This window comes from Camelus ferus, chromosome 2, assembly GCF_009834535.1.
Source record: "Camelus ferus isolate YT-003-E chromosome 2, BCGSAC_Cfer_1.0, whole genome shotgun sequence".
NCBI lineage: Eukaryota > Metazoa > Chordata > Mammalia > Artiodactyla > Camelidae > Camelus > Camelus ferus.
Window position 1 is genome coordinate 1987276 of NC_045697.1, and position 24821 is coordinate 2012096.

The window sequence follows — 24821 nt, forward strand, 5'->3', positions numbered from 1 at the left end:
CCTGCCGCGGGTGGTTTGTCTGTGAGCCAAGCAGGGCCACCTGTCCCTACTCGCTGCCTCACACCGTGTGGAGCAGCTGTCGGCAGGGCTTGAGCTCACGCGGCACTGTCCCTTCCTGTCCCCACTGTCCCCACCATCCCCCCTGCGCTGGGAGCCGGCAGGGCTGTGATGGGTGCACCCCGGAGCCTGGCCCAGACCTGTTTCTGAGAGGAGAGGGGAGGATTGACATGAGATGTGTATTTTAATTTTTTAAACTTCTGCAAACATTGTACATCCAAATTAAAGGAAAAGAATTTAACTGTGAATTGCCGTGTGAGGCCTGCTTTGCTTACGGACAACCTCGACCCTCCTGAGGAGGAGGCAGGAGCTGCTGCCTCATCCGCACGAGCCCACCGCCCTTTCTGTGCCGGACTGGGGGCCAGCTGGTGCTTCCTGTGACGGCCCCGGACCACAGCGCAGCCACCCTTCTGCCCAGCACACAAGGCTGGAAAGCTGCGGTGGTTCCGTGACGGAGTCTCCACGGGGCTGTGTGGTTTCCACCCTGAATCTCGGCCTCCGCGTTTGGCCCAGGGCCCTGGAGGGGTGTTTGGGGCTGGCATAGGTCCTGGGGAGGCTCGCACAGGGACCACCACCTGGCTTTTGAGCCCCCTTCATGGCCCGTCTGGCCCTGTCCAGCTCATGGCCCCCGTGCCCTGGGCTCCAGTGTGGTGGTGCTGCCCCAGACATTTGGTAAGTTCTTCCTACCCCAAACACCACTTCCTCCTGCAAGTCCTCCACGCAGCTACGTGGGCGCCATCCCTAGCTCTGTGAGCGCCTCGTCGGGAGCACCGGCAGTCGGCGCGGTGGTGGTCTCAGAGCACAGGCGCTTTCCTACCAGACAGACCCTAGGCTGTGGGCTGCCCCGGCAGGTGCTTTGTAATGTTGGCTGAAGTCCCCTCAGTTCCAGAGCATTGATGGCAGTGGGCAGCCTGCAGCCCGACCAAGGAGCCCAGAGAGACAGGTGGGTACAGACAGCCTGGCCTCTGCACGGAGACAGGGACAGTGTGGTCTTCACCTGCAGACACCAGCTTGTGACTTGTGCGTGGGCTGAAGGTGTGAGCACTGTGGGCAGGAAGCTGCTTGGAGAGCATTGGCTGCTGGGGCTGGTGGACCGGCCACGCTGGCCCCAGTGCCACCTGAGTCACTCTGCACATCCCCGACTTTGTCTCCTCTGTGGCAGCTCCAGGGCCCCCGACGGCCTCTCAGACTTCAGGGCTACCTACGCTCTACCCGCCCCGCCCTGGTCCAGGTGAGGACAGACTGACCTTCTGGGTATGGAGGGGCTCGGCCCGTGCCTCACCCCTCAGGGCAGTGTGGCCATGGGCCTGCTTTGTGGGGTCAACTGAGACGCCTTTGGGGAAACAATGAACGTATCCTGCAGTTTCCACGAGTTCTCGGGCCCCAAACTGTCCTCCGTCTGGTTGGATGGCTCACCACCACTGGCCCCCCAAGCAGGAAGCCCCAGGGCCACCCAGATGTGCTCCCCCATGTCGCGTCCTCTAGGGGCCTGGTGTTCCCAGGCCTTCAGCTCACACAGTTCGGGATGGGAGGGACCACCAGCCAGGCCTGCACCCACCCTGGCCCAGAAGGTGCTCAGGGCATGGGTGGGCCCAGTGGAGCCGTGGAGTCTGGGTGGGAGCCTGCCCACCGGGGCAGAGGACCGAAAGTTAAGGGTCTGGGCTCCCCAAGTACTCGGAGAGGACGGTGGTGCCAGCAGGGGTCATTGCCCCTCTCCGCCCCGGTGGTCCATCCTCCTGCCCTGCCCTCCCACCGCTCCGCCCTGCCTGCCTGCCTGCCTGCCTGGCCCCACCCCCACGCCCCCTGGGCCTCTCCTCTGCCCAGCTCTCTCGCCGTCTGGGACGGTCTCAGCTCCCTGCTGCCTGCTCCTGGAAGGCGCTGGAGGCCCCCTTCCTGCCCTGGGCTCCCGTGTCAGGGGAGAGTGAGGCCTGGAGGGCACCAGCCCCTCCTGAGCACATTCATGGCCCAGGACCCCCTGCTGAGGCCTGACTCCCCTTCTCCCCACAGGTGCTGCTGGGCGCCCAGCCCTGGGCCCTCTGCCTCCCTCTCCTTCAGAGACTGAGGGGCCCAGCGGGCCATGCAGCTGTGCCAAGGTACTGAGCCCCTCCCCAGCCAAGGACAGGCAGGGCCTCCTGCGGGGCTGCTTGGCCCTGCCTCCCTGAGCTCCCAGCCTTGCCCCTTCTTGTCCTTGGAGGCCCAAAGCAAGGGCTCTGCTTCAGGGAGCGTCTCCAGGGCTGCGCCTCCAGGGTGCTGGTGCCCCTGAGGCCTGAGAAGAGACGGAGTCCAGCTTTCTCCCCCGACTCCCCTGGACGGGTCGGCTTCAGGGGAAGGCAGGGGAGGGTGGTGTGCAGCTGCCTCCTCTGGGGCTGCCTGGTTTTCAGGGCCCTGAGCGCAGGCGGTGATGCCATAGGCCAGCTGCTGCTGCTCGGAGGCACTGGGGCCAGCTGTCCTGATGACTGATCACCGTCCCCAGCCAGGCCAGCTGCCATCTTCTGCCCAGTTCTCCAAAAGCTCCAAGGAGCACTGGGGCCGGGAGGGAAGGGGCAGTGGGTAGAGACCCCAGGGCCTTGGAGGTGCAGGCAGGCCCTCTGCACACCAGCCCCACATCCAGCAATGGAGAGTTATCCAGACAGGAGCTGCTGCTCCCACTGTGGGTGAGGACAGAGGCTGAGGGGTAGGGGTGGCCAGGTCACATGCTGAGTCAGTGGAGCTGGGCTTGAGACCCTGAGCCGGCTCTGCCTGCCTTCCTGTGGACTTCCACCCTGGTGCAGGGATGCCCTGTGAGGCAGCCCCGCTCTGCCCTTTGGGATGTGGCTGGGGAAGAGTCCTCGGGTGGGGCAGAGAGCCAGCTCTAGGGCCATTTGGGAGGTCAAATCCTTTGCCTGAGGAGTGGGAGGGCTTCCTGAAAGAGGTGGGCCTTAACATCACTCATTCACTCTGCAAACACTACTGAGTGCTCTGTGCCAGGTGCCCAGGCCTGGAGAAGCACAGTTGTGAGCCTTCCTAGGGGGTGATGTGCAGCCAGGCGGTGGTGTCCCTATGTCCCCAGGGGACCACTGAAGCCCAGAGAGGGAGTGGCTTCCACAGAGAGCTGATGGCAGGACCAGGCCTTGACCTGGGAACCCACTGGGGGGATGCAGAAGCCCCTCCAAGTGCCCACATGTGCCCCTGCTGTCCTCTGCCTCTGCACTCCCAGGGCTGACTGCAGGGAGGAGGGAGTCTGGCCGGCCCACCCCGTCCTGAGCACCTCCCCTCCTCCTGCCTGGGGCCTTGGCCCCTCCCGCAGGGTGTCAGAGGGCGTGTGCAGGGCACATGGGGGCACAGGGTCGGGGACACCGCCCCACCCCAGCCTCAGACCAGGATGCCCCTGCGTGTGGTCAGGCCTGAGGAGGGCCCTCTGCCGCCTGCGGGGGTTTCAACCTGGGCTCTGAGAGCCCTCCCAGCCGAGGTCGGCCCCTGCCAGAACTGTACAGGTGCCAGGTGGGCTCGCTGGGCCGGCGGGCCTGGGGGCGGGGCTGGGCACCGCGTGGCGGCCACGGGTCCCCAGGCACAGGGCGCTTGCTGGTAAACCCCCTCTTGAGTTTATCTTTCACGTCTTGGATCCTGCTGCCTTTAGGTGGCGCTTTCTCTCTGCAGCCGCTGCAGGTGCCACTGCTCTGGCCTCCTGCCCAGCTAGCCGGGCCTGCCGAGGCGGGGCCCCTTTCCTGCCCCTTCACGTGCGCTGGGCTGGGTGGCCTGGCCAGTTCTCCCCAGCAGTGTCCTTCTGCAAAGCCTGCCTTTGTCCTGTGCTGGAGGTCAGCGTCCATGTTCCCTGGCTCTGACTGTCAGTCAAGCCCTGGCTGAGGGCGGGCAGCCAAGGACCCCAGCCAGTGCAGCAGCCACTTTGTCCAGGGTCAGCGTTGGGGGCCTCCTAGGAAGCCCCAGGAAACGGCGGGGCACTGACCCAGGCATGCAGCACTTAGCACTGGCTACGTCATGTGTGCCCCTGCCCAGGGGTGCACAGCAGAGGGTCAGACCCAGCCCCGAGTCAGCCTGCCAGGGTTCAAGCCAAGCTCGGCCCTTTGCCCACAGGGTGACCCCACCTCTCTGCCCCTCACCCTATTCATCTGAAAATGGGGATAAATATGGTGCCAGCCTCCCTCACCATCAGGATCAAAGTAGAAAACACACGTGCCTGTGCTTGGAACAACGCCCAGTGTCAGACAGTGTGCAAATTCTCATCACTGTCACCTTTGCAGGTGCCCGATCCCAGGTCACACACACAACTGGATGGCAGAAAATAAATGTCTGGCTCAAGGTAGGATCAGTTTGCAGGAGGGAAAAAGGGAAGAAGGAGCACAGTGGAACAGAAGACTTTAAAGAGGTGGCGATGTCAGAACAGGGTTTTGAAGAATGAATGAGTTTGCCAGTAGGTCCAAAGGCGAAGTCTCGGTGACCTGCTGGGAAAGGAGGGGAATTAACCTTCGCTTGTTCATTCCTTGATTCAGCTTTACTGAACCCTTTTCTGTGGGGTCCAAGGAGCACCCTGCCTGGCAGGTGGAGGAGGCAGGGCTGGTGACGGGTGGTGCTGGTGCCAGGCAGTCAGGGCGGTGGGTCTGCCCTGGGTGGGACGGACACACCGCCTGCTCCTGCTACTCTGGCCTCAAGAACCGCGCTGGCTTCTCAGCCCACCCCCTCACCCGGGCCAGCAAGGAGTCTCGCCTGCAGGAGGGAAGCAGGCAGACGGGGCCGAGCCAGGGGTCTGCTTGGTGGCTGGAGCCCTGCTCCTGCCCAGCCTGGTGGTTTTACGTTTATATCGTACGTGTGAGCATGTTGGCCGGAGGATGGGTGGGTCGGTGGGGGTGGCCTGCTAGTGTGTCCCTGTGGGTCCCTGAGGGTGTGTTCCTGGGTCTTCCCTGTTGTGTCCTTCTCTGCCCCTCGCACCCTCTGTCTTCCTGTCTGTCCTCTGGGTCTCCCCGTCCCCAAACTTTGCTGCACCCCAGTGTGCTCCTGGCCCCCCACCTGTGTGAGCCTGGCCGGGCCGAGGTGGGGGCCGCGGCCTGCCCCGCGGGGATGCCTCACTGGGGGGGCCGGGGCTGAGCTGGGGTGGGAGGCAGGGCCGGGGGCCTGGGCTGCCAGTTTGGGGCCTGGTCTGCTCGCTGCAATATTGATGGCCCATCAGGGCGGCCCTGATTCCTGCGCTTTCAGTTAAAAGGTTTCTGTTGTTGTAGCTTATGCAGTTGCTCTGTTGCTATGGAAACGTGACATCAAAATGACGTTTCCCGTTTAAAAGCTTTTAACTAAATTCCTGCCTGTCAGATGTAGGCCCCATTTTGAGCGAGGAGCTGCCTTCCAGGAGCCGGGCTCCTGCAGCGTGCAGGCCCCGGGCGGCCGGCGAGCACGCTCTTTAACCCCGCAGGTGCCTCCGGCATGGCCGCGGCCGAGGTGCCCGGCTACCTCGCGTCCCCGCAGGCGGAGAAGCACCGGCGGGCCCGCAACTGGACAGACGCCGAGATGCGCGGCCTCATGCTCGTCTGGGAGGAGTTCTTCGAGGAGCTGAAGCAGACCAAGCGCAACGCCAAGGTGTATGAGCGGATGGCCAGCAGGCTGCTGGAGATGACGGGCGAGCGCCGGCTGGGTGAGGAGATCAAAATCAAGATCACCAACATGACCTTCCAGTACAGGTGGGCGCAGCGCCCCGCCCAGCGCGGGCTGCGGGGCTGCTCCGCGTCCCCGGAGCTGAGTCAGGAAGGCCGAGGGTCCCAGCCAGGCCGGGCCCCGTGGGTCCCCTCTGGCTTCCTATACTTGAGAAGGGGCCTGCAGAAGTCACTGGGGGGCGGGGAGGTCGGGAGACTGAGGCCCAGCGAGGGCAGGGCTGGGACTGATCCCGCTTCCCTGGGCCAGGGTACACCCCCAGGGCACCTTTGGCACTGCCCTACCCCTGGGCCCCACAAGTGACCCTCTTGGCCTGCACACACCCGCCCCGGGGAGACCCAGGGCCAGCACAGGCGCCACAGAGTGGCAGGCACTGCTGTGCAGACAGGGAACCCGAGGCTGGAGGTGTGAAGGAGGTTCAGCTGCCCGGCCTGTGAGTCCGCCTGTCCCCATGTGCTGTCATCTTAGCATCCGCCAAGCCAGCTGTGAGCACCGTGCAGCACTGGCCTCAGGGCCGGGGCGGGGTGTGGAGGGCTCATGGGGAAACCTCGAGTGTCCAGGGGGCTCCCGCTCCTGGGATGGGCCCCATTTGTGGAAGGACACATCTCTGCCCCTGCCCTGTCCCACACTGGCCCCCTGCCCTGGCATCCTTGGTAAAACCAAGTCAGGGCCAAGCACGGGGCTCCAGGCAGTGAGGGCAGTGCTGGCGTCCGGGAAGGAGCAGTGTGGCCCCACATGCCCAGCAGCTCGGAGTGTGGGGCCCAGGTCGATCTGCAGAGGGTCATGGGCAGGGCCAAGGTCACAAGTGTGGAGAGGGTCATGGGCAGGGTAAACATCAAGCCAGAATGAGGGCTGTTGGGGAGAGTGGCACCATGAGCACAGGCCCTGTGGGCGGCCTGGGCGGCTTGCCCGTGTCTGGAGGTGGGGGGAGGCTGTCCCAGGAGGACGTGCAGGGGCCCAGCTGGTCCCAGCTGTGGCTGCCACGGGCAGGGGAACGAGATCCATCCAGGGCTGCATGCGGACTGGGCCCTGCGGGCTGGCCTTGGGCACCTTGAACCACGCTCTAGGGGTGAGAGGACCCTCCCCCGCAAATAGACAAGGAGAGACCCTCACCCCTCCTGCAGGGCCTGTGGCTCCGGGCCCCTCTGGAGCATGGAGACATGCAGAGGCTTGCTCCCCATGGTCCTGAACAACCAAAGCCTGTTTCAGTTGCATCAATTTAACTTTTCTTGGCCCTTGGAGGACCAGGTCCCAAGCCTGGCGCCATCCAAAGGCCACTTCTGACCCACAGCCTCGACCCCAGCCAGGCCCTAGGGCGGAAAGGAGGCAGCTGCTGGGGTCCGAAGGCATCAGAGTTACTCAGGTAGAGGAGGTTAGATGCCAGCCACCCACTCCTGACAGGAGGCCTGAGCTGTCTGCAGGCACAGACGCAGACGCCCCCGCCCCACCGCTCACCAGCGCCCCTCGGTGCCTGGCGAGGAGGGGGCCGCAGAGGTGACGCTGGCTGTTTTACTGGCCTCCTCTCTGACTCTGTAACTCATGGGCTCTGATTGGTGTCTGGCCAGGTTATTCGTTATTTACCCTGAAAGCCTTCATCAGGGTCCCAGGGGAAGGATTCTGTTCCACTCTGGGAGGCTGGGGATGTGGGCTATGGAGGCCACAGGAGATGCAGGTGTGGCAGAGCGGGGCCTGGCCTCCTCTGGAGCCTCCATGCCCGCCACTGCAGTCCGGCCTGGGGTGCAGGCTGCACACGTGTACAGCACTTCACAGTTTGTGAAACACTTGTACACAGCAGCCCCTTCCAGGTCCCACTCGCTGAGGGGGAGACTGTGGCCTACAGCGGGAGGGGGACTTGCCCAAGGCCGCACAGCCCTTCCCAGGCTTTGGCTGGTTGACTCATTCTTTATCTCCCCACCCCTGACAGCCAGAGCTTCCCACAGCAAAGGCTCTTCTTATTTTTCCATAGTAGCTCTTTACATATTAAGGTTGACAGTTAAGGAAGCCTGGGCGGTGGCCTGGTTCCGTGGAGCGTGCTTCACTGGAATACCATTTAGGGGCTTCCTGCACTAGGGACAGGCCTTTCCTCATTTCTACAAGGAGTGGGCTGGCTGGGGTGGGCAAACAGGAGCTGGGGGTCCCAGAGGGCTGGGGGGAGCCCAGGCGGAGGGTGCAGTCATCTGCCCCTGTGCCTGGTGTGTGCACAGCCTCCTGGTGGGCAGCGGTCCCGTGGCCGTCCCTACATGGTCTGTTCCTGGCTTCCTGCTGAGGACACTGCTCAGTGGCTATTGAGGTGGCCACTTCCCGCCATGGCCAGCCTCTGCTTGCTGCCTGAGCCACAGGCCCCCCCGCCAGGGGTGATTCTTTCAGAGGGTCAGCTCATTATTTCCAGTGAGCGCTGTGACCACGGCCACATCCTAGCAGAAAACCCATGTTAGGAGACAGGAGCCACCTGGCCACGGGTCACTCTGTAGCTCGAAGGTCTTCCCACGTTGGGAGGAATGTGGGTCAGGAATGGGGGGTCTGCAGACTGAGGCTGAGGGCACAGGCAACCCTGGGCCTCAGAGAGGCAGAGAGCCCTCACCGCCCCCATTTGCTGGCCTGGCCCGGGCTGCCCTGCTGTCCTGTGGCCCCATCTCCCCACCCCTCACCTCCCAGGGGACAGCCAAGTCCCAGGGGCCTGCAGGGCCTGTCTGCAGGGCTGGGCAGGGTGCCAGGCCCGGGTGGGCAGAGTTGTGCCGTGCAGCCCCTCGGCCTGGGGTCTGAGTAGCGATGGGGGTGTCAGGCAGTGGGAAGGGAGTCCGTCAGGCCCAGCCTTGCTCCTCCTGCCACCTTCAGGCAAGAGCGGTACCTGGACGGCTTGCTGTCTGCCAGGCACCGGGCGTTGTCTCCTTAAATCCTCCAACAGCTGTCTGAGGAGCTCGCTTCTTTGGTCATCCCCATTTTACTGGTGTGAAAATGGAGGCTCAGAGAGGTTAATGAACCTGCCCACAGTCACACAGCAAAGTGGTGGAGACAGACACAGACTCAGATCTGCTGGACACTGAAGCCTGTGCCCCTGGCTCCTGAGCTTCTTGCTCCTGAGGCGTCCTCTTTAGAAAAGCACATTTATCGCATTGCGTTATTCATCGCATTTTACGCCCATGTCTGTGTTGTGGATTTTACTGTTGTTGGCTAATTTATTTAAACGCAGTATTTGTTCACTGCAGAGTTCAGGAAACAGGAAAGCAAAGAGAGGGTGGTAGGAATCAGCCCAAGGTCCGTCACTTACAGATCGCCTTGTCCGCACGGGGTGCGCTCTCCCTTCTCCGCATCCAAGGCGCTGTAGGTCCTGAGACTGAATTCTTCCTAAGTCCACTGTCACCTTGGCCTGGAGCCTGGCCGATTTTTCTGAGGAGGCCGAGAGTGGCTCCCACCTGTGCCACGCGGCTCCCGGGTCCGGAGCCCCGAGGGCCCCTCTGCTGAGGGCCGGCGGGGCAGGGCCAGGACCGGCTGTTTCTCACCCTTGGCTCTTGTGTCTCTCGTTTCAGGAAATTAAAATGCATGACAGATAGCGAGTCCGTCCCGCCCGACTGGCCCTATTACCTAGCCATTGATAGGATTCTGGCCAAGGTCCCTGAGTCCTGTGATGGCAAAGTGCCGGACGGCCAGCAGCCGGGGCCGTCCACGTCCCAGACCGAGGCGTCCCTGTCGCCGTCTGCTAAGTCCACCCCTCTGTACTTACCGTATAACCAGTGCTCCTACGAAGGCCGCTTCCAGGACGATGGCTCCGACAGCTCCTCCAGCTTACTGTCCCTTAAGTTCAGGTAGTGTGCGCTTCCTCCCGCCCCCACGCGAGCCAGCAGGGCCAGGCCGGAGGAGGAGGGGCTGGGAGCTGCGAGGGGCGTGGCGACCGCGTCCCTGGAGGCCCAGGTGGTGTGCAGAAGCCTCCGGGGACAGGGAGGCCGAGGGCAGGAAGGCAGGTGGTCCCTGGAGCCCGGCTGCCGAGTCCGCAGACTGGGATCGTCTCCTGGCTGTCACTGCTGGGCCTTGCGAAAGTCCTTGACCTCTCTGGGCCTCAGTCTCCCTCTGTAACATGGGGATAAATCAGGACCTTCTCCAGGGAGGACTGGCACTGTGGAGGCCAGAACAGACCTGGGCACCTGGCCCACCCCTTGGCTTCCAGCTCTCAGGGTCCCCTCACCCCAAGCAGACCATGGGTCTGGGGTCCCCTGGGGTCCCTTCCCCCTGCGCTTGGCTGGCCGGCCAGTCCTCAGCACCAGGGAGGGGTGTCAGACTGAGCCCCCAGGGGGTCCTTGGAGCCTGGTTGCGGTGGGCGGGCCCGGCCCATGTGCCTGTCCATTGTGTCCCACTGTGCGTGGGCCAACCTCAAGATGCCATTCGACAGTGTGCGGGAGACACACCCCTGTGGTGTGGGGCCGGGGTGTCGGGAGGTGGCGTTTGGCTGGGCTTTCAAGGGTGAATAGGAGTTGGCCAGTGGGGAAGAGAACGGGAAGGGTGTGGGTTTGAGCTGCCAGACGTGCAGGCGGGGACGGCACCTCTGGGCGTCCCTGCAGTCTGACACCCGCGTGTCAGGGCTGCTGCTCCAGTGCCCCTTCCTGGGGGCATTTCTCAGCAGAGGCCTCTGACAGAAGTGTCTTTGGGAAGCCTAAGGTTTATGGGGATTGAGCTGAGTTCCCAGACTGACGGCTGCCCCTGAGGTTGGCTGGGTCACCGTTCTGCATGGAAGTGCAGGGCTGGGGCCAGGGGACAGGCAGGGCCTGGGGGTCTGGTGGGATTTGGCAGCTCCCTGCCTCCCAGTGGGGGCCAGTTAGACCCGGGGTGCCCCCCACCCCCAGCAGAGTGCAGGCTGTGGGCCTTGGCTCCTCCACTGCCTGCCCACCAGAGGTTTTGGTCCTGGGGGGCAGCCTGTGGCCTGACCCCTGTGGGTGCCTGTCCCCCTGCCTCCACCCCCAGGGCATGCTGGCCTCACCACAGGCTGCTGGGAGATGAGGGGCCCAGGCCCTTCCTTCAGAGGCCTCAGTTTCCCCATCTGCCCCAGGCCGGCTGGGACTGGTGGCCTCTGTCTTCCCAGGGGAGGCACTCTGCCCAGCAGCCCCTCCCACCCAGCCTTGTCCCGCTCTGGGGTGGCCTCTCCCCCGAGCACCCGCCCAGCGCGGGTTTGGGGTGCCCTCGTGGCAGGGCGCCCCCACCCCCCAAGTCTGCCCACTGTGTCACCTGGGGAGGGCCTGGCTCCCCCGCCCTGGGCCCTGTTTGTCCACACACCGGTGCTGTCCTTCCAGGTCGGACGAGCGGCCCGTGAAGAAACGCAAGGGGCAGGGCTGCCACTTCCAGAGGAAGAAGCTGCGGCTGTTGGAAGCCATGCTGGAGGAGCAGCGCCGACTGGGCCGCGCCATGGAGGACACCTGCCGCGAGGTGCGCCGCGTGCTGGACCAGCAGAACATCCTGCAGGTGCAGGGCCTGCAGCTGCAGGAACGCATGATGGGCCTGCTCGAGAAGATCATCGCCAAGGCCGGCGTCTAGGCCGCCGCTGGCGCTGGCGGGGCTCTGCTGGCACACGCCCCCTCGGCCCGCCCGCCTGCCCCCTCACAGCCCTGGCTGCCCTGGGGGAAACTTCCTTCCAAGGGGCTCTCGAGTCCCTGCCTGCAGCATTAAAGCCCCCCTTGGGCTCAGGGCCAGCACTCCAGGGTTAACTCCGGGTTGTTCCCCGTGGGAACATCCCAGAACCTGCTCTCCAGCACCCTCACTCTTGATGGTACTTGAAACAGCTCTGGATGCTAAACGTGTAATTTCCATCACTCCCTGATAGCAGAGCCCACGGGCGCAGGCCTGGAGGGAGGCAGCAGGTCGGTCAATCTGAGAGCAAGGCAGGTGGAGAGAGCTCCGAGGCAGGTCTTTCCCTTGCCTGAGCCTGCTGCATCTGTCCTTGGACAGCTTCTGTCCCCGGGGCAGACCCCAGGGTCCGCACCGCGTTCCTCCCCCGGAGACGCCAGGTGTCCCAAGTCCTCCTCTGTAACAACACTCATAAAAGCGAAGGCCCCGTTCAATTGTCCAGCCCAGGGATGTTGGGGGATGAGATGGAGGCCTGGCCCTGGGGAGACAAGCCAGTGAGTAGAGAAGGGAGGTCAGAGCAGGTTGTGAAAGTGCCCGGAGGGCGGGGCTGCCCACAGGATGCAGACCCGGAGGGGTCAGCCGCAGACACACACAGCTGGGGGGCGTGGCACCCGGAGCAGCGACCGCGTGGGAGGCCTGCGCTCCCCAAGCCCGGGGAGCGCTCCGGCCAGGAAGGTCTCGGCAGCCACACTCAGAACCCCATCTGGGAGGGAGAGGAGCTGGGGTGCGGGGGTGGAGCCTTTCCAGAAGCCCTTACCCCCCCGCCCCCCGCCGGCGTCACATCAGCTGCTGGGCTTCCGGTCCAGGCTGCAGAGGACAGCGGTGCAGGTGCAGCTGGAAGAAGCGGTCCAGCAGAGTCGTGAGTTGTCTTCTGGGTATGACGGGGACCCGAGCCTGGGACACAGCTGCTTGGCAGCTCCAGGGAAGCTGTTTGGAAGAGGTGGGGAGAGGCCACTGCTCATGTGACTTTGGTAGGGCGTCCATGCTGTCAGGGACACATCCCAACAGAAGATTACAGCTGGCCACCAAGAACAGACACCTCGACTCCTGGGTTTGGTGCTTTTCTCTGTATGGGAAGAATCTGGGCTTATTAAAATTCCCCCGAGATACACAACAACCTGTCCACGGGCCTGTTTGTCCAGAGCACAGGACACCCGTTGTCCTCACGGCCTCGGTTTGGAGGCTGAGGGCTTCATCCTGTCCCTGCCTTGATTCCTCTTAGGGTGCACAGTCAGTGACGGCCACGGGCCCACCCTGTATAAGGGGGCGGTGAGCAGAAACACCCTTTTGTTCTTTGTTCTACATGGAATGTCGAATTCGCCCTGGATGAGCGAGTTGCTGGCCCACCACGGGGCTCCGGGGGCGTGGCGGGTGGGCGAAGCTCCCTCTGGCTTTGCCTGGCCGACTCTCGGGTTTTTGGGGAGGATGGGGAGTGGAAGCAGGGTCCCTGTCAGGAGGTTGCCACAGTCATCCTGGTGTGACAGCCACCAGCTCACCTGAACCTCCAGTGGCCCTGAGGTCAGCTGGCAGTAATCGGGAGCCCCTGTGGTCACGGGGGCTGCAGAGGCCAGCCCGAGACCTGCCTGCAGGAGGGAGAGGCTGGGCGCCCCATGCACAGAGAGCAGAGCTGGGCAGCCAGGGGCATTTGCCCAGAGCCCACCTCCTGGGACAAAGCGTCCTGCTTTGGGACCAAAGGCAGCGGTGTGTTTGGTGAGCGAGTCGCAGGCTCTGTGGCGGAGGGGAACCCTGATGTATAAATATTCCCTCAAAATCCACTGCCTACCTGACATCGCTGGGCCGTCACGGCAAAGGGTTGTGCGCAGCCGGCCACCAGTCCCCACACAGACGGGGACCTGAGCTCCAGGCTCGCCCTGCCGAGATTCCAGCTCAGCTGCCCACCTGCCTCTTGGACGAGACACCATCATGAGAACTCACTGGATTAACTGACACAGGCCCTGCTCGTCTGGGCCTGAGAGGGTCTGCCACTTGCGGCCCCGTTAGGGTGGTCCCACCTGCAGCCCCGAGGATGTGGCAGACGGAGGGTCTGGGTCGTGTTGCAGAATCTTCACCGTAAACAACATTGCGTGCATTCCTAGAATCGGGGTGGTGACGGATTAGTATTTCAGAAACTGTGAGTTACAGTTCCAATATGTCACTTTGCGTTTTTGCAACCTTGCTTGGAGGTGATGGGCTCTGTTTTCCCTTCCCTGCTCTTTTATCTTCTACGGTGCAGTGGGGCCCAGCTGGGGCTCACGCTGCTCATGGACAGCTGTGCCTCTAACTTTCTTCTGCAGTTATTGGTCTGTCGCGGAGGAAGAAGTGGCGATCTCCACCAACGCTGAAACAGCTGATAAGATGCAGCAGAACGGCACTTTAAGGCTGAAACCTAAAATCAAGAGCCAGACAAACGGGCCAGCTCTCACCATCATTCTTTTATGTGGTTTTGACATTTGTCACTAATGCATTAAGGCAAGTAAAATAAACAGGATAAGAGATGAAATTAATAAAAAAACCCTTAATTTTCAGCTATTTTTGTATGCTCAGAGAACCGAATTATACAGAAGATCAAAAGCTCTTAAACCGCCTTAGACCTGTTAAATATGAGAATGGGAAGTATTTAGGCAGAAAGGCAAAGGCTCCACATGAAGAAAAACTTCTCAGTTTTATTGAAAATTTTAAAACAATCCTTAGCAGGTGGAGAGACTTGGCTTAACTCTGGGAAGTCCAGAATAAACTAAAACAAAATGTCACTGATAGAATTCCAACTCTATTCTCAATAAGGCTGCACTTTTTTGTTTGTTTTGAAACGGATGAAATTATTTTAAAATCTGTGTGGAAAAGGAGTGGAGCCAAAGTTCCGAGGCCGATGAGAGTAGGGGGACGTGCGAGGCCCCAAGACGCCGGGGGCCGGGGGCCGGGGGCCACAAGATAAAACAGGCGCTTCCTGCTCGCGAGGCGGGGCAGTCTCGCCTCGGCTGGTCGGGGCGTGAGGGGGGAGCCGGGCGTCACCCCGCAAGGCTGAGGGAACCCGCGCTCTTCAGCAGGGCCACCCTAGGGCTGGTTCTCAAACGGGGGCCGTGGGACCCCTACAACCCTCTTAAAAACTGCGGTAGATGCGAAAGAGCTTTTGTTTCGTTGGGTTCTATCAGTATCAGTAGCTCTCACAGTGCCTTCTTAGATGTTAAACCCGAGATTTTAGAAGTATTTATCCACTTCAGCATAACCATAAACCCATGACAGGGTAACATGCATAACGATTGCGTGAAAATGTATATCTTCCAAAAAGAGAAGTTTTAGCAAGAAGGGTGACATTGTGTCCCATTTCCTTCACTCTCTGCGAGAGGTCGGCGGGCTCCTCCCACTGCGGGAGAGGCTTGGTTCCGGAGTGTGAGAATCTGTGGGAATGCAGCCTCACGCGGACGTGTGTGTTTGGAAAAGAAGGAAGGTTCTAATAACACCTGCGGGCCGCCGTGGCCCTTCCTCCTGACGACACCCAGGCTGGACATGCTGCGGTCGCTTGCGGGCTGGTTGCGTGTGGATTCTGAAATCGTATCAATGGACTTTCACTCTGTGTCTCATTGGAATCTGTCAGTCTGTTCTGCCCTTGGACAAGTCTTTATCTCCGCTTGCTTTTGTGACATTACACACTGGGCATTTGGAAAATAACGGATCACCAAGCACTGCGGGTCTTCTAAATGTCAGCACAGTCATTGAACAGTGTCCAGGCGTCACCTTTGTGAATATCACTGTCAGTCTCATCGGAAAAGTCTTTAGTTCAGTAAGTTGGCAAACTCATGGTGGTGGATACAAGCTTTTCAAAATTCCAACTTCGGAGAAAACGCTTAACTGGAAAAGACACAAGCACCTCAGTGTTCACAGCAGCACTATTTTCAGTAGCCAAGACATGGGAACAACCTCAGTGTCCACTGACAGATGACTGGATAAAGCAGTTGTGGTCTATATACACAATGGAATACGACTCAGCCATAAAAAGAATGAAATAATGCCATTTGCAGCAACATGGATGGACCTGAAGATCTAAGTGAAGTCAGCCAGAAAGAGAAAGACAAATAACATATGGTATCACTGACTTGTAGAATCTAAAAAAAAGATACAAATGAACTTATTTACAAAACAGAGACTCACAGACAGAAAACAAACTTATGGTCACCCAACGGGAACGAGAGGAGGAGGATGAATTAGGAGTCTGGGATTAGCAGATACAAACTACTATGTATAAAACAGATAAACAACAAGTGTCTACCGTATGAGACGGAGAACTGTATTCAGTAGCTTGTAATAAGCTATAATGAAAAAGAATCTGAAAAAGAATACATATATGTGTGTGTGTGTGTAACTGAATCGCTCTGTTGCACACCGGAAACACATAACACTGTAAATCAACTATACTTCAATTAAAAAGCCTCTAACTTTCGCGCAAAAGCTTGAATTTTATTGTTGATCATACGCTGTGGGTTTTCTGTGATGGGACAGGCTCACTTTGGGCGTTTTCAAGAAAATGTCTGCCAGGTTCCCAAGTCTGAATAACCAGTTTCTGTCAGTCCTTCTTTCCCACAGAAAGCCGCTCCGTTAGACGGAAGCACACAGCTGGGCCGGCGGCCCCACGCCTGCGCTCGGGGCCGAGGCGGCAGGGCTCCGGCTCACTCGCCGTCCTGCCTCACGGAGTTTTCAAAAGTCGTGGATTCAAGATTTTAGAACACCAACTATTTTTACTGCCCATCGAGGACGCTCAAGTGAAACTAGCACTTTCGCTGCCGCCACCGCCAGCGTCTGGTACCTGCCCTGATCCGTGCCGGAGACTCACCATGGCAAGTGCCAAACACTGAAGCTGCGCGTGCATTCTTCCTCCCTATCGTCACCGAAGAGTTTGGCCACAGGGACCCTCGGAGGAGGGGGCACCGATCACGGTTTGAGAAGCCGCCTTACGGAGACTCGGCGTGTGCGGAGGGCGGTGCACCTCGCTGCGTTTCCCGCATCCCGGGACTGTGACCCCAGGGGCGCAGAAGATGCCCCTTCTCCCTTCACCTCATAGCTGTCCTACTGACCACCTACTGTGTTCTCCACAGGGGACAGTGTCACATAAATCAGATGTTGACAGGGGGCTGGAGCCGGACTGCAGACAAAGTAGGTGAATGGTCATCAGTTAGGACTCTGGTGCTTTACAGAGGGTGATGTAGGGCAGGGGTGGGAGGGTCACCCAGACCTCCAGGCACTGGCTGAGTCCAGAGTCCCCTCCAGGACTCCGGGTGCCTCGGGGGTCTCACTCCGAGGGGGGCTTGTGGCAGAGGGTGCTAGGAGCAGTCCCACTGCATCCACCTTGGGCGGGCTGGGGGGACCCGCACCATCCTGAGGTCACCCACCCAGGTCCTGAATGTCTACAGGACCATGGAACTGGCCCAGTCCCCCGAATGGCCCCAGAACCATCTTACCTCCCCAAAGACAAGCCTTGAAAATGGGAGTGGGGGCCCCGGCACACCCTGGTTGGCTTCTGCAAGACGGGCGGTCTTGGAAGACAGCGTGGATCCCATCAGCTCTGCCCAGTGAGGGCGCCCTCTGCAGCTGCCATCATCCACGTGAGGCTCTTCCTGGGGCAAATCGGCCGGCCTGCGGACAGGGCAGCCTGTCCGCCCGGCACTGTCCCCTGTTGGCTTTGACTCGCCATCCTCTCCTTCCTGAGAGGCCACCTCAGCTCCCTGCCTGCACCACCTTTGTCTTCAGGGACCTCGTGTCTCACCACCCAGCAGAGCCTGTCTATCCATGGGGGTAACGCAGTCATGCAGTCAGCCCAGGGGACGCGGAGGCAGCAGGTACGCTGGGCAGATGGCGAAACCCACCTGCGTGGAGGGAGCAGAGAAGCCGGTGAGAATGCAGGGCCCGACCAGGGGTGGGGCAGGCGGCAGTTCCTGGCGCAGGGACCCCTGGGCCTGGGCTTCAGGCCCTCTTGGAGACCCTGGGAGCCCCCGCTCTTCCCCAGTGACCCCTTTGTGCCCAGCCCAGTGAGCGCGCACGGCATGGTCTGCATTCAAGAACCACCCTTGGGCGTGTCTCTCCCGCCCACTTCCAGGCTGCGGCCTTGGTGCTCGGCCTCCAGGGCGCCTTGGCTTTGCAGCCTGTGTTGTGAGAGTGCAGCCCCGCCGTCCTCCTGTTCCGTGTGAGGTGGATGGGGCGGGTGCACGGCTTCTCTCTCCTCGTGCTGCGGGCACCCCTGGCGGCCCTTGCTTATGCTCACACGCGTTTTGAAAATCAGAGGAAGTCAGCAGCTTCAGGGAAAGAAAGCTTCACAGCGGAGGAAACATGGTTGTGTTATGCTCAGTGGCTCACGCGGTGGGGATGGGTCCCCAAGGACGTCTTTCCACACGGATCTCCAGGGTCTCAGCACAGCTGGTGGAAAACGCTGTCCCTTCATGACTGAGCGGTTTGGGCATCTTTCTTGGAAATCAGTTGCCCTCAAATGTGTGTGTCTGCCCCCCGAGTCTGTGTTCTGTCCCTGGATGAGTGGAGTCTGCCCACATCTCAGCAGACTGTCCTGGTCACTGTGAAGTCTTAAAATCTGGAACAATAACTCTTTCAACTGTGTTATTCTTTTTATAAATTGTTTTGGGTATTTTCAGTTCTTTGTGTTTCCACAATTTTTTAAGTATACTAAAATACGTGTATCTTAAAAACTACCATTTTAACCATTTTCTCTTTTTATCCTTATTTTTTATTGAAGTGTAGTCAATTTACAGTGTAAGTTTCAGGTGTACAGCAGTGTGATTCACTTATACGTATAATTACATAGGTGCATTTTTTCAGATTCTTTTCCGTTACAGCTCATTGCAAGCAATTGGATGTAGTTCCCTGTGCTATATAGTAGGTCCTTGTTGTTTATCTGTTTTACGTATAGTAGTGTGTATCTGTTAATCCCAAACTCCTAACTTATCCCTCCCCTCCCCTCCCCCTTCCCCCCAGTAACCAGTTTGTTTTCTATGTCCATGAGTCTATTTCTGATTTGTAAATAAAATTTGTATCTTTTTTTAGATTCCACATACAAGTGACATCATATGATATTTGTCTTTCTCTGTCTGACTTACTCCACTTAGTATAATAATCTCTAGCTCCGTCCACATTGCTGCGAATGGCACTGTTTCATTCCTTTTTATGTCTGAGTAGTGCTCCGTTGTGTGCAAATGCACCGCACCTTCTTTATCCAGTCGTCTGCTGAGGGACATTAGGTGCTTCCATGTCTTGCCTCTTGTACATTGTGCTGCTGTGAACACTGGGGTGCAGGTGTCTTTTCAAATTACAGTCTTCTCCTGACACATGCCCAGGAGTGGGATTGCTGGATCACAGGGTAACTCTATTTTTAGTTTTTAAAGGAATTTCCACACTGTCCTCCATAGTGGCTGCATCAATTTACGTTCCCACCAGCAGTGCAGGAGGGCTCCCTGTTCTCCACACCCTCTCCAGCAATTATTATTTGTAGACTTTTTAATGATGGTCATTCTGACTGGTGTGAGGTGATACCTCATTGCAGTTTTGATTCACATTTATCTAATAATTAGTGAAATTGAGCATCTTTTCATATGCCTGTTGGCCATCTGGACATTTTAACATTTTCAAGCGTACAGGTCAGTAGCAGTAAGTACGTTCATATTGTTGTGCAGCCATCACCACCCTCCACCCCCGTAACTCACCTTGCAGAGCTGAAACTCTATCCCCATTAAACACTAACTCCTCACTCCCCTACCCCCAGCTGCCGGTGCCCACTAGTCTATTTTCTGTCTCTGACTCCCCTAGGGAGACCTCGCATAAGTGGAGTCACACAGTATTTGTCCTCGTGTGACTGGCTTATTTCCCTGAGCATAACACCCTCAAAGTTCACTCATGTTGTAGCAGGTGTCAGCATTTCCTTCCTTTTTAAGGCTGAGTAACACTCCACTGTGTGGATGGACCACGTTTTGTTCATCCATTCATCTGTCAGTGGACACCTGGGTTGCCCCCACTTTTTGGTGATTGTGAACAGCACTGCTGTGGACGTGGGTGTACAAGAATCTGCTCCGACCTCTGCTTTCAGTCCTGTGTTTATGCCCAGAAGTGGGATTGCTGGATCATATAGTAGCTCCATTTCTAATTTTTTGAGGAAGCCCCACACTGTTTCCATAGCGGCTGTACTAATTTACGCTCCCACCAGCAGTGCACAAGGGTCCCCTTTCTGCACATCTTCACCAGCATTTGCTATCTCTTGCCTCTTTGAGAGCAGCTGTTCTAGCAGGTGTGAGGTGGCACCTCGTGGTTTTGATTCACATTTCCCTGACGCTCAGCCACATTGAGCATCTTGTCGCGTGCCTGTCGGCCAGCTGTTTGTCTCCTGTGGAAAACTGTCTATTCAGATCCTCTGCCTATTTTTAAATCAGATGGTCTACCTTTTTCTATTGAGCTGTACCTAGCGAGTATTTTTACACGCTAAATTCCTACCTGCAGCGTTGCAGGAGCCAAAGGATAGGTGTTGTCAAAATGCCTTCCCAAGATGCCACGGTCACGGGGAACCCGGCGTGCAGATCCCGGCCCGCTCCTGCTCCGGCTGCCCTCAGTCCACGCCCACGAGACCCCTCCACGCAGGCCTCGCCCCACAGGCCCTCCTACCTGCTTCTGAAACTTTCCTATCTTTTTACACCTGTTTGTTCTTACTCCCCCACCAGGCTGATTCCTTATTAACTCACCGCTCCGTCCTGCTCCTGGGGCCTCCCCTGCGCAGGCTGCCCGAGGTGTGGGGACAGCCCCCCTCGGCGGGTCCCCCGCCAGCCCTCCTCCCTCTGCTGGGCGAGCTCCCGCAGCCTGTGAACCTTGAAATTTAGATTCCAGGCCTCGTGCTTGACCCCTGCCTCCCTCATTTTCCGAAACGCCTTCCTCTTTTCCTGTTTGGAGAACTTTCAAGAACCTTTCCAAGTTCTCCTGGGAACAGTGTGGCTCCCTGGGGTGCCAGCTGGCATCTCCTGCAATTATCCTTAAATTATAGGGACAATTTATATTTCACAGTCGTTAGAAATATCAACTGCAGCTCAAGCCTTTGAAACGAATGGAATCTTAATGGGCAGCTGCTTAGGTTACAGCCTGGAGCAGGAGGCCCCAGTGGCGGGAGGAAGCCTGGGGCCGCCGTGCGGAGCAGTGAGCCTTGCAGGCGATGGGGGAGCCATCGGGGGGAGTGGAGCCCACAGCCTGGACTCTGGGCCCCACGTTCAGTGTATGTCCCCCAGAAAATGCAGCCGGGCCCCAGATCCACCCAGCTCACAGCCTCCGCACTCGGATCTGAGCTCCTTTCCAACTGGGACTCGGGGTGCAGCCCAGCCCTGGCGCCCAGAGCCTGGGCCGCAGAGGGCTTCGTCCGAGGGATCTGGAGTCAGAGGTGTCCCCCACAGGGGGTCGTGGTGCTCAGCCCAGAACTGCAGTCCAGTGTCCGGAATCAGTTGTTTCCTGTGTTTGGTCCGGTTTTCAGTTGTTTGAAATGGAGGAGGGGTGAGTCCGTCCAGACAGACCCTGTGACGCCACCGGGGTGGAGCATGTAAGTCAATGGTGCCTTTTGGTGGCAGACATTTTACTTCTGATTAAGGCAAAATTATTGAATGAATTTTTCTTCTATGGCTAGAGCTCCTGTGTCCTAAGAGACCTTCACCACGGTCGTGAAGGTGCCTCCCCATGGCCTGTCCTGGCAGCTGTGCTGGCGTTTGGGCCTTTGAGCCAACTCAGATTAACTACTGTGTGTGATGTGAGTTAGACGCCAGGGTTCATCTTCTCCCATGGTTATCCAGTTATAACAGTACTTTTGTTAAAAATCATTCCCTTCCCCCACTGAATTTTTCTTATGCCTTTGTCAAAAATCAATTTACTGAACATGAGTGGATGTCTTTCTATACTCCATTCAGTCCCCTTGGTCAAATGTCTACATTATCTTGATTGTTGTAGCTTTATAGAAAGTCTTGAGGTCAGATGATATCAACCTCCAAACTTTGTTCTTCGTTTCTAAAATTATTTTGGTTACTACTGATCTTCCGTGTTTCCACGTACATTTTAAGTCAGCTTGTCAACTTGTCCCTCTAAAAAAGCCTGCTGACATTTTGATTGGGATGGCATCAATCTACAGATCAACTTGGTGAGAACTGACATGTTACCAGTCAGTACTGTCTTGCCATTTTCGAACAGGGTATCTCTCTCCCTTTGGAGAAATCTGATGCATACTTTATTAATCTATTCCTCAGTGTACAAATTCTCCAATTGTTTGTTGGGAGTGTATAGAACTATGTTTATGTCTGTAGCCTACAACCCTGCCAAACTCAAAAATTGGTCTAATGGCTTTTTAAATAAATTCCTTAGGACTTTCTGTGTTCACAATCATGTTTCTTGTGAATGAAGGCAGTTTACTTCTTGCTCTCTAAACTGTATGCCTTTTATTCCTGTTTCTTGCTTTATTTTTTTGACTGGGGCCTCCCGTACAATGTTGAAAAGAAGTTGTGAGAGCAGCAGCCTGGCTTCATTCTTAGGGGAAAGATACCCAGGCTTTCGCCAGTGAGTATGAGGTTAGCTGTAGGTTGTTCGTAGATGCTCTTTACCAAATTGAGGAAGTTTCCTTCTATTTTTAGTTTAGAGATTTTAATCACAAATGAGTATGAATTTTGACAAATGCTTTCTCTGCACTTACTGAGATAATCGCAAGATTGTTTTCCTTTATTTCGTTAACGTGGTGAATTACAAGGTTCGCTTTTCGAGTGTTAAGCCAACCTTGCATTCCTGGGATAAGCCGTACTGTTCATGGTGTGTTATTCAAGTCAGTGATGTTTTGCTAAGGATTTTTGTATCTGTGCTCATGAGGCGTAGATCTGCAATTTCTTTTTCTCATGATGTCCTCATCAAGTTTTGGTATCGGAGACATGCAGGCCTCATAAAATGAGTTCAGAAGTATTCCATCCTTCTCTATTTTCTGAAAAATTTGTGTAAAAATGGTATTATTTCTTCCTTAATTATTTGGTTCAGTCCAACACCATATGGTCCTGGGATTTTATTTGTGGGTAACTCTCTTTATGGAAAATGCTGTTTTTCCCCTAAAATTTTATTATGAAAATTTCAACCACTCAGAAAAAATGGACAGAATTATGTAATGAGCAGTCATATCCGTTTCCTAAATTAACATTTTGTTATACTTTCCTCATCAGATAACTATCACATCATCTTATTTTGTGATGCATTACTAAGTAAGTCACAGACACCAGCACATTTTCCCTTAAAGATTCTTAATCATTAATTCAACTTATTTAACTGACATTCAGGCTATTCAGACTTTCTACTTCCTCTTGTGTAATTTTTGTTTTGTTTTTAAAGGAATTTTTCCATTTTTATATAAAAGTCTGTGGTCATCAAGTTGTTCATACTCTTCTAGCCTTTATTTATTTATTTCTTTAACATTTTTTATTGATTGATAATAATTTTACAATGTTGTGTCAATTCTATCCTTTAAATATCTGTCGGCTTGGTAATGATATTCCTGATATTCGCAGTTTGTTTTTCCTTCTCTCATTACTCTTACTAAGGTTTGATAAATTGTATTAATCTTTTTGAAAAGCCAACTTTTGGCTCTCTAATTTATGTGTTTGTTTTTCTTCTGTGCTTTGGCTCTTCTCTCTTTCACTACTTTCCACTCTTATTTTTATTATTTCTTTCCTTCATTTATTTTAGGTTTAATTTACTCTTTTATTTTCTTGCTTCTTAATGTGAAAGCTTAGATCATTAATTTCAAGCCACTGTTTTCTGTTACAAACGTTTTCAATTATAAGTTTACCCCTATAAGAACTTTAGCTATGTACTACAATTCTTAATAATTTGAGTTTCTTATAATTCAGTTAAAAGTATTTTTCTAATTTCTTTAATGATTTCTACTTTGACCTATGGATTATTTAGAATTGTATTACCTACTTGTCAAAAATCAAGTGATTTTCTAGATCTCATTATTGATTTCTGTTGTTGTCAGAGAACTTAACACTTCATGACTTCAATCTTTTAAAATTAGTAAGATTGATTTCATGGCCCAGCATATGTTCTCTCCTGGTAAATGTTCTGTGTACACTTGAAACCAGTCTGTATTCTGTAGCTGGTGGGCATCATCTCCTACACACATTAACTAGGTTAGGTTGTTTGATGGTGGTGTTCAAATCTTTCATATGCTTATTGATTATTTTGTCTGTTTTTCTCATCAATTTATTACATAAAAATATTAAAATATTAAGTTGTAAGTATGTTTTATCTATTATTACTGTCTCCTTTTAATTTTCACAATTTTGCTTCAGATATTTGAAGATACAGCCACTCCAAATTTCTTATGGCTATTTTTCACAGTATTTCTTTTTCTATCCTTTCACTTTCAATCTAAATGTGTTTTAATATTTAAATAATGTTTCTGTTAAACTAGAATGTAGCAGTTTTTTAAAAACCCAATCTGAAATGTTCTTCCTTTTAATGGGAGCATTTAGCCCATTTATATTTAATGTAATTGGTGATATTATAAGTTTAAGTCCAACTGTAATCTTACTGTTTACTGTTTGTCCTATTTGTTCTTTGCTCTTTTGTTTCTCCCTTTGCTGCTTTCTTTTGGATTAACTGATTTAAATTTCTTTTTTAAATTTTAACCCTTCCATTGAGTTTTTAGCTATACTACTCTGAGGTATTTTTTTAGAGGTTGCTCCAGGGATTCCAGTATGTACCCTTAATTTACCTCAGTCTGCTTTGAAATCGTATTACACTGCTTCACGTGTAATGTAAGAACCTTTCAACATATGATTCCATTTCCTTCCCATCTTTTGTGCTATTGTTGCATATTTTTACATGTACTTTTGTTATAAACCTCATAAAATATTGTTATTATATTTGCTTTAAATGTACAATTATCCTCTAAAGAAATGAAGAAAAGGGAAAAGGTTTTTCACATTCACCATTTCTACTGCTCTTCATTCCTTCGTGTGGACCCCAGATTTCCATCTGGCATCGCTTCCCTTCAGCCAAAGAACTTCTTTAACGTTGTTGTTGTTGTTGTTGTTGTTTTGTATATATATATATATATTTTTTAATTGAAGTATAGTTTACTCTGGTGTACAGCACATTGCTTCAGTCATACATAAACACACATACGTTTGCTTTCATATTCTTTTCCACTGTAAGTCTCTACAAGATATTGAATATAGTTCCCTGTGCTGTACAGTATGAACTTTTTATCTATTTTGTGTATCTTTTAGCATTTGTTGCAGCATGCAGATACTAGTAATGGATTCACTTTTGTTTACCTGAAAATGCCTTTATTTTGCCCTTATTTCTCAAAGCTATTTTTACTGGATGTAGACTTCTCAGCTGACAATTTTTCTTCCCATTCTTTTAAAAATGTTGCTCTTGTGTCTTGGGGCTTCCGTTGTTTCTGTTAAGAACTCAGTCATTTTTATTATTGTAGTAATATAAGTCATCTTTTTTTCCCTCTGAATGCA

At 55.1% G+C, this 24821-nt stretch overlaps 1 protein-coding gene across 1 annotated transcript; it reads left to right on the forward strand.

The window, feature by feature from the left end:
• Nucleotides 1–1041: 1041 nt before the first annotated feature.
• MSANTD1 (Myb/SANT DNA binding domain containing 1) lies at nucleotides 1042–12525 on the forward strand. The gene is made up of 5 exons (XM_014559764.2): nucleotides 1042–1288; nucleotides 2065–2150; nucleotides 4296–5720; nucleotides 9219–9494; nucleotides 10971–12525. The coding sequence occupies exons 3-5, from the start codon at nucleotides 5467–5469 to the stop codon at nucleotides 11209–11211; spliced, it is 771 nt and encodes a 256-aa protein (XP_014415250.2). The 5' UTR covers nucleotides 1042–1288; nucleotides 2065–2150; nucleotides 4296–5466; the 3' UTR covers nucleotides 11212–12525.
• Nucleotides 12526–24821: the final 12296 nt, after the last annotated feature.

Coding starts and splice junctions, on each gene's coding strand:
- MSANTD1 (XM_014559764.2), top strand. CDS start 5,467: ATGGCCGCGGCCGAGGTGCCCGGCTACCTCGCGTCCCCGCAGGCGGAG. Junction 5,721..9,218: donor AACATGACCTTCCAGTACAG/GTGGGCGCAGCG, acceptor CTCTCGTTTCAG/GAAATTAAAATGCATGACAG. Junction 9,495..10,970: donor TTACTGTCCCTTAAGTTCAG/GTAGTGTGCGCT, acceptor CTGTCCTTCCAG/GTCGGACGAGCGGCCCGTGA.